This window comes from Gymnoscopelus braueri (genome assembly GCF_963280865.1).
Source record: "Gymnoscopelus braueri genome assembly, chromosome: 4".
Lineage (NCBI taxonomy): Eukaryota > Metazoa > Chordata > Actinopteri > Myctophiformes > Myctophidae > Gymnoscopelus > Gymnoscopelus braueri.
Window position 1 is genome coordinate 23,397,972 of NC_137605.1, and position 10,000 is coordinate 23,407,971.

A 10,000-nucleotide genomic window follows, 5' to 3' on the forward strand; every position below is an offset into this window, starting at 1 on the left:
ACATTTTACTATAAATAAATGTGAATGTATGTTTATGTAGGTGTACAATGCATATATGCATACTTTCTTGTGGGACTGGATATTTGGACTCTTAAGTGAGTGAGGCTATTTAGAATTGGCATTGATCGTTTTTACTTGAAAGACCATTGAAGTGAGAGAAGTTATTATTATGATTTTCACACAGTGCTGTTGAGGCGTCAACAATGCTGAAGTGGTTTACTTTGTCAGGAGCGCTGTGACGCATGGCTTTGTATGTGTAGGTCTTTGTCTGTTTCCTTTGCATATTTTCTTTTGTGGAAAATGAGAAAACAATCAATAAACAATTTTGTTTTTTAAAGAAAAGGAGTTTAGTTTTGATCGAAAATGTAGTTACTAAACTTTATAGGGCAGTATAAACTGCACGCACACACGCACACGCAGACACTCACACACATACGCACACACGCACACGCACACACACACACAAATGCGCACGCACACACACTTACAGAGGGTTCCCTGTGACCGAGCAGGTGAGGACAAGCGAGTCTCCCTCCCGCAGAATCCCAGACGGAGGGATGATCCTCACTGTGGGGGCGACTGTGGAGAGAATGAAAGAGTTAGTGATCATACAGACAGAGGAGAACCAGTCAGTCAGAAGAACAATCTCAGCTTTGTTGTCACATCACAAGTTCACAGGTGTAAAGAACGAAGTGAATGAAATTCTTTTGTTTTCTTTTGTGCACGCTCCATCATTTGTAGTTTCCGTGAGAAGAGTGAGGATGGAGGTAGAGTAAGAATACAGGAAAAAAGTAGAACACATGATAGAAACCCAATTGACCCTTACAGGATCTGTCACTCTCAGAGTTGTGGGGGCCCTTGAGATTGAAACGTTTGAGAATCACTGATGTAGAAGAAAGAGTACAAACATGAACATGAAATAGAATCAGAGCGAGAGAGAGAGAGAGAGAAAGAGAGAGAGAGATATATACAACAACAACAACAACAAATAAACAGGTTGGATGGAGAAAGCTGTATGAAAGGGCTTCAAACAACAGTTTCCAAGGCAACCAGCCGAATACATTAGCCAACAGTTGGGACACCTGTTATCATGCCTGGACCCACACTGCAGCATCTGTTCTGGACACTGTTCTGGTCTGTTCTGTTGTGTTGTGTTGTGTTGTGTTGCCATCACCACAGCAGCACAGGCTAGGCACCAGTGGTGGACAAAGTATTCAACCCCAGTGCTTTGAGTCAAAGTATAGATACTCGTGGACGTTTCTCTGTCCAATTTGTACTTGAGTTAACGTACTGTAGTATTTGGTTTTAAGTGTTCAAAAGTACATGCTTTTTAAAAAGTCACACATTTTTTAATATCAATGCATTGCTGTATGAATGAATGCATGAATGAATGAATGAATGAATGAATAAATGACTGAATGAATGTTTTCGTGTCTTGTCATAAGACCCATCCCTTACGGGATTATAAGACACCAAAAACATAAATGAAAAATATCACATTCACTTCCAGGAAAGCTGCACAAGTAAAAAGTTAACACCCAAAAAAACTTAACTAAAAAAGTAAATACATCACATATATGTTGTCTTTACCCGTTTGTCCCATGCCTTTTCTAAATATTCTGCAAGTGCGAATACCCTACAGTATGTTAAAAAATCCATACAAGTCTCTCTACGTCCTTTGACCAAATCAAATCTAGGTTTTTACACCTATTAAACCATTTTTGATGTTGATGATATCACTGCCAGCTGTATTGAAATTTAGACATTACAAAATGACACGCATTGTGAGCTTGTAGATCTGCTTTTTTCACTATATTTGAAATAGGGCTTAAGTGTATTTGGAATACACGTAAGCCCTTTCACCTGTGTGACTGAACACTGTAAGTATCCTAAAATACAAATTCTCAAGTAAAGTACAGATACTCCAAAACATTTTACTTCAGTACAGTACTCGAGTAAATGTACCACTGCCCTGACCCCTCACAGCACAGCCATTACCCCGCAGGTCGCGGCACTCAACCACCTCCTACAGTATCAGCATGCACTCACGTCTGACGTGGCTGTCCCTCATCAATCACATCCAGGTGTCAACAAAGAAAAATTCATGTTACCCGACTAGCTATATTAATATACCGGCCCGGGAAAGTAAATTCTACTCAACTAGCCACATTAATATAATGGCAGGGAAGTGAATTATACTCGACTATCCACATCAATATACCGGCAGGAGAAGGTATAATCCATCAATAGTACTACATACAGTATGCTGAATATTAACAGGTATTCTCATATTCTTGTTGCTTTTATACTGTACAGCTATGGATATAAATGTACTGAAAGGAAATTGATGGTATTTAAAGGTACGGTAAGTGATGTTTTGGGGTATTTTTTTGTTTGCTAAAAAGGTTAAAGTACTATATTCTGATAGTAATCATTGCTACAGAGCGTTTGTTCGGTCACAGGGGTCTCTCCAGCTCTACAGTAAACAGAATATAGAACATTTTCAGGTAGGTGACAAAGTTTAAGCCAATCAGGAGAGAGCACTGAAAATGCATTTTCTGTTTAATAAAGAGCTGGAGAGACATGGAGACTCCTTTTACTGAACAAACACTCTATACTATAGCAATGAGAACTATCAGAATATAGAACTATTTAGCACTTATTTTAACAAAAGCAAATCACTTACCCTGCCTTTAACTATGAACATAATATGCTGCCAGAAAAAAATATATTATACTCAGCTATCCACATGAATATTCTGAAAGAATAATGAAGGATGCTTTACTTTCTTGAACATTATATACTGGCAATATAAATTGTGCTATTATTAGTACAGCTATCAACATAAATATAGGCGACTGGAGGAAAAAAATACTGGTTCTCGACTATCCACATTATCATATTGACAGAAAAAATATATTATTGCCTATTTAATTCTCCACATTAGGATACGTGGGTGATATGAATTGCATTGGACAAACATGCTGATATAAATGTGGAATGCTGATCGGATCAACTAATATTGATATACATTAATACGACTTGCCATAATTTGAATGTGTTGAACAATCATGAGATGCTGACACTTGCAGTCCATCGCATTCAGCAAATATTGTTATCATTGTTGAAATGCATACATATTGAACATTAATTTGAATGACTATCCAATATTAATACACTATAATTGGGGGGCTAGACTCAATTCGGCCTTTCAGGAAATATTATACTTGGAGTGGAGTGGCGTGCTCATTAAATTGAACTATTAATTAATATTAATTAGCATATTACATTCTGGTAAAAAAATATATATATTCTTGTTCAGTGAGTCTCATGTTTAAGTATCAACCAGAATTAACAGATGAAAGTGAAATAATAATCACCTCAACAAATGTCTCTAGTTTCATTTCTAATATTTTATTAATATTTAGTTTTTGAAAGTTCACATGATCTGTACTCATATAGCTCAAACAAGACTGTTTAAAAATGCATGGTGCTTTTTAGATTGATGCAGGTGTCAATCTAAAAAGGAAAAGAAAAAAGCAGATGAAGTTGCTGAAATCCAAAATGAATGATTTGTAGGAACCTAGGCTTGATTAGCTACTTCCAGTGCCCTTGTTCGGACCTCACAGATCTTCAAACACAGCCTTGATCTCAACTACACACCCGTACAATTTGACGAATACTTTACATTTTGTTGACAAAATCTGTCCACAGACAGGCAGACAGGCAGGCAGACAGGTAGACAGGCAGACAGGCAGACAGACAGGCAGACAGACAGACAGCATAAACACCTGGAAAAGTCATGAAAACTGCTTCCTGCTACAAAATGTAACCATATTTTGCCATGATCACACTCGCGCATTGTCAGTGACCGAGTTGGTCGGAAAGAGACACAGGGAGACTTCGTGTTGGTTTAAAATATTAAATATCTTTCTTTTTCTTTCTTTCTTTCTTTGTTAAAAAAAAAAAAAAAAGTTAACAATTTTTTTATCCCGCGATTTTGTAACCCATATTTTTCACCCGATGCCAATTTTTCTAAGTGATCCTGGGCGCTACACTCCCCCACCAGCCTAGGGAGGCCAGGGCCGAGCTCATGCCTCCTTCAATGCATGAGAGCCAACTGACCTTCTTGTCACCTGACAGGGAGGGAGTTTCCCCGGTTGGACGTAGCGCGTGGAAGGAACACGTTATTCCAACCAGTTCCCTTCCCCTCCATCAGGCGCCCCGGCTGTCATGGGGGAGGCGGTATAGCGACCACGATTACTACATGTTTTTGTGAGGGTATTAACTACCCTGAGAGACACGGGGAGAACATGCAAACTCCACACAGAGTAGGCCCTTTCGCCAACCCCACCTAGGGTATGGGGCGCTGATGGCGCGGAGGAGAAGACACGCCCGCAGCGCCCACAGCGTCCCCGGCGGGAATCGAGCCCAGGACCTTCTAGCTGTGAGGCGACAGCCCTACAAATAAATGATTTAACAAATAACAAAGACATGGGCCCAAACCATGATCACACGCGTGCCGTGCATACACAGGCACGCGCACGCACGCACATTTTCGGCAAAGGTATTTGTTTTAGAGGTGAAAAAGGAGTGAACGAGTACAGTGAGTATATAGACCCCTGGGGGAGTTTATACTGTGCTTGTATATAGGGGTTTAAGTAGTAGTGGCATATATTATGTCTCTCTTCCCCTTTGTTTTGGAAGGGAAAACGAGGGTATTTGTATTGAACCGCGAGGGGGAAATGACTTGCATTTGAGCGGGCGGTGTGCTGCTGTAGGTGAGCACACGGGGGAGCACTTAGACACAAAGCCTCCTAGTGGAACCAATAAGGATCTAAACCCGGGGACCGTTCAATCCCCAGACTGTCACTCTTCTACCTCCTGAGCCACTGCCTGCCTCCTTCCACGTATAGCCTGGACAGGGTCGGACAGACAATTACATGGTGGTATAAAATACAATTAAGCCAGTGTTCTTGTGGTAGGCTGTCTCTTCTCATTAGACACACCTTTGTAGTCCATTAGTACCCAGCTGTACCACTGCCATCGCGGTGTGTCCAACTATGGCAGCGGTGGCTCAAGGGGGTAAAGCGATCGTTTAGGACCAGTTTGATCCCCGGCGACTCCTCCTGGCTTCGTGTCGAGGGGACTTTGAGCAAGACACTGTGACCCTAATGCTCCCAATGAGTAGGTTGGTGCCTTGTGGTGATGATTTCGTCAACTAAAACTATGACGAAAAATGTTCGTCGACTACCTTTTTTCACTGACGAAAACTGAACAAAAACTAAATAAAAACTAAGCTATGATGACTAAAACTTAAGACTAAATACATTGACAATTTAGTCAACAAATAAAAACTAGACTAAAATGTTAGTGAGGGACTAGTGGAGAAGAGATCCTAAAAGACAAATCATGTTGTGCTTGGTTGTGCTCGACGCGTTGTGAGCTTGTACATCTGCTTGTAGATCTGCTTGTTGATCTGCTTGTAGATCTGCTATTTTCAGCATGCAAGCAAGTGTAAAATCAGCCATTACGACGCCATCAAGGCACCGCCTAAATACATTTTAGTCTACTAAATCAACTGTAGATTTAGTCGACTATAATGTTATGATATTTAGTCGACTAAAACTAAACTAAGAGTAAAACGTTTCAGATGACTAAAATATGACTAAAACTAAATGGAATTTGATTCAAAAGACTATGACTAAAACTGAATCAAAATTTGCTGTAAAAATCAACACTAGTGCCTTGCATCGTTGCTTCCACTGTCGGTGTGAATGTAACAATGTAATGCAACAATGTGTAAAGTGCTTTGGATAAAAGCGCTATATAAATGCATTCCATTTAACTTGCAAACCCATCAATTGTCAAATAGACATGAACCATTACTGAATTCTATCATGAACCTCGGTCTTCAAGAGTGAGCAACAGAATTATGTCAAACTATCAGTAAATTAACGATACATTAATTTAATACGAGTCATATTGAAATACTATAATCCAACACTTTGTCTGAGAATTCTGATGAACTAATTTCTGAAGCCACACTAAAGCATTGACTTCTGTAAAATGTTGCCGTCCATTGCGTTTTAGACCCGGGGCAAATATCAAGTGAAAGTAATTTCACTAATTTGGAGAGCGTGCTTTAGCTTCCCTCTGCTGGGTATATGTGCCGAGATTGCACTTTCAGGGCAACACAATTGATTAAACCATTAAGACCTGAAGCCGATTCTACAAATTATCTTCTAAATCCCTACAGTAATCAGAAAAAAACGTATGTTTCTAATATCAGTGGTGCTCAAACCTTTTCATGTCAAGGACCCCCAAAATTATATTTATTTGGCCGCCAACCCCCATCTCAAAATATTTTGTTCCAGGGACCCCCAGAAGCAAAGATTTGAGTTAAAAAATATTCACTTTAAAAATATATATATTCAAAGATTTTCACGATTTTTCAAAAATAGCAGATCTACAAGCTCGTAGCGCGGCACCGAGAGCTTGTATATCTGCTATTTTTCAATAGCCAAAGTGTAAAAGAATGCTTTTTTAGCTCAAATCAAAGAATTACACAGACGCGTTCCGGGTCTTAATGGGTTAAACTGAGTCAGCCAAGACCAATCAATCAAAGAAAAGCAATTGGAACCATTTCACAGAGTAATGTGAAACAGGTTTGTCAGCTGATGGTGCCTTAGTGTTTTTATAATGTGTGGGTCAGGACCCCAAATAGGCCCGGTGAGCGTGTCTGCTGCTGGGACCCCCTGTATACAACAAGAGCACAACATGTGACAATAATGGCCCTGTCCAGACGAGTTAGAATCACAAGGATGTCCGTGATGTAATTTTTTGACATTTTGATGTCAGTAGTGCCCAATCCACACAGGATAAACATTACATTACAGTTCAATCATTTAGCTCTTAAACTGCCAGAGTTTTTACCCCCACAGACTGCCAGTGTTTTTCTAAGCTAGTACTTAGAAAAAAATATTTTTTTTTGTCCGTTTATTTTTTAACATTGAAGTGAATGGAGCAACAACTTTTTGGAAAATGTTATCTCCTGTTTTTTTGTGACGAACGGAAAAACGGAAAAACCCCAAAAATAAAAATTATTTTCTTATTTTTTTGTAAAGATAATTTTTTTTGCTGGCAGGCGATAGCTAAATTCTCAAAAGCGCGTATAAACGTGCATTCAACATAGGTAACTACTAATCACCAAAAGTTTTAAGTGCATTCTCTTCTAAAACAAGCAACTAAGAGTATAGCTAGCGCCAAGGTAAAAGTGCAATATATCAGCTACCTACTTTCTTAAACAGATGAGACAAATAGGAAAATCAAATGCGCAAGAGCTAAAACAAATAAGTGTATCGAATAAACAAGATCCAATAAAACAATAAAACAAGAGTTCGTACAACTAGTTAACAAGTAGGCAAGGCGAAGAGGTAGGGTAGTTTCCTGAAGAGGTGGGTTTTCAGCCTGCGGCGAAAGATGGGCAGTGACTCTGCTGTCCTGACCTATTACCTTATTGCACCTATTACCTTATTGCACCTCAAATGTTATGGTGACACAGATGGCCCGGTTTTGCCGGGATTGTTCAGTTTTCAGCTGGGTGTCCCGAGTTCTAACAAATATCTGTAAAACACTAGATTTCAACATTCACTACCAAATTGTCCTGGCTTTTGCCACAATTTTATAATATTCTGTTCTGTTGAAAGGTGCAGTCGCCAGCTGTGCAAAGCGCAAAACAAAACTGTCCACCATCCTGATGAAAATACAAGGTTACATATTTTTATTTTATTTTATGTTATGTCAGTTGGAAAAGCTCGCAACGCATTGAGATTGTCACTATTTTCGAAAGAATACTGCTTAAGCGGTTGAGAGTCCTAGTTTGGGTATTTGAAAATGCAGTCACCCTTGCACTTCCCTCTGCTATTTCCAGACACTAGACTCTTCTAGTGTCAACACAACCCCACAGTGAAGCCAGTTGCTGCTATACGAGTCATTTGGTTTAGAGAAAACCATGGCAGTGCCAAAAACGCAGGAAAAAGTTTTACTACTGTAGACTTGGGGCACGCTGAGGAGCCCTTAACCTGGGTATAGAGCCGTGTTTTGAGTACATGTCTGAAAAGTTTATAGACAACCATAAAAGTTTGAGAGGAAAAAATGTGCGAGCTAATTTGAAAGATTAGACAGTGCAAAGTATTTCCAATTACTGACTGTCGATCCGGATGGTAATACAGCTGACGGTAACAGGGGACGGTATTTGCCCAGTGTAACTAGTATTCCCACGGGGAACGTGCACGCTTTAACCCATTAAGACCTGAGGCGATTCTTAAAAGAAATCTAAATCCTAACAGTTTTTTGAAAAAAATATCAAAAATATTTTTTCACGATTTTTCAAAAATAGCAGATCTACAAGCTCTTAGCGCGGCACTCGGTGCCGCGCTATGAGCTTGTATATCTGCTATTTTTGAATAGCCAAAGAAATCTAAAGTGACTCGGATGCGTTCCCGGTCTTAATGGGTTAATAATCACAAATTACCCAAAAAGTAAGAGCGAACCAAATCAAAAAGAGAGAGAGACTCACAGTAGACGTCGAGACGATAGTGACGGATCCTCTTCTGGCCGCCGCTGAGCGCCGGGTGAGACGCCTCGCAGCTGAGCGCCGCGCCGTTGTCTTTCCTCTCCACCGGGATCCGCACGGTGCTGGACACGGCGAACGTCTTCCCGTTGTCCTGCTGGGACACCACCCCTGGAGAGAGAGAGACACGGACACGGGAGAGAAAATAAGCGGCCAGGTCTATAGGAAAACAAGCCCAACAGAGGCAGCTAGGGCATTTTAACCCTTTAAGACCTGAGAAGATTCTAGAAATGTCTTCTAAATTCTAACAGTTTTTTGAAAAAAAAATATTTTCGAGATTTTTCAAAAATAGCAGATATACAAGCTCGTAGCGCGGCACTCGGTGCCGCGCTATGAGCTTGTATATCTGCTATTTTTGAATAGCCAAAGGCATCTAAAGTGACACAGAAGCGTTCCAGGTATCAATGGGTTAAACCTATGTACTGTATACATTGAAAATAGCCGATCTACAAGCTCGAGCTCGATCTGCTATTTTCAAAAAATATTGAAATAAAATGTGGTATATTTGGAAGATTTTTTTAAACATTCTTACAGCACGAATCTGGTACGAGACTCCCTGGCATAAAACATTTTCACATGGGGGTTAGGAACACATACATATTAATTTGGGGGTCCATGACCCCCGAACTTCAGTGTGGCAGCCCCCACCATGTGGAACTCTCTCCCAATAGGGATTGGCCATGCTCCAACCCTGGACTCTTTTAAGGCCGCCTTGAAAAGACACCTATTCTGCCTTGCCAAGCCAAAGTGCAGTAACTACGTTTTTGGACACACACCGACTTATTTGTGTATCCCAACGGTCAAATTAGCCTTTGTGATTTTGGGGGATAAACAATTACCTCAAGAACAGGTGTACAATTAGTGTAATATCATATCACTTATATGCCGATATCTCATTTGGCTGACCAGTTGCAAAACTTTGAAACCCATTTTTCAGCGTTTTCCCGTAGTTACTGCACTTTGGCTTGGCAGGGCAGTATAATTCTCTCAGGCTAATGGCAAATAGTTGGTTGTTGTTTTGTTTGGTTGTTTGTTGGTTGTTCGTTGTTTTTGATGTAAAGCATACTTGGGTTTATGAAAGGCGGTATGTAAATTCAAGCTATTATTATTATGAAAATACTTGAGAACCACTGGTAAAAATGATAAAAACAATTGTGAAGCAAGCCCAAATAAGCAACTACACTTTAGAAACAAGCCCAAAGAAACGCAACCCGCAACTTCCAAGCAACCTTACAGAAAAAGAAGCCCAAAGTCACTTATAATATGCGGACATGGCAGCACTGCAGGGAGCCACGGGACGGAACAGCGGAGGAAAGAAGGAAGGGGGAATGGGGAGAACGCTGTGAAAAGGAAAGGACCACAGCA

The 10,000-nt window shown here is 40.2% G+C and overlaps 1 protein-coding gene across 1 annotated transcript in view; it reads right to left on the bottom strand.

The window, feature by feature from the left end:
* The window catches only part of cadm4 (cell adhesion molecule 4), a 302,572-nt gene that overhangs the window by 33,732 nt on the left and 258,840 nt on the right, over positions 1-10,000 (bottom strand). The window contains 2 exon segments of the mRNA XM_080425842.1: positions 489-579; positions 8,582-8,746. Coding sequence (XP_080281968.1) covers positions 489-579; positions 8,582-8,746 — 256 coding nt within the window.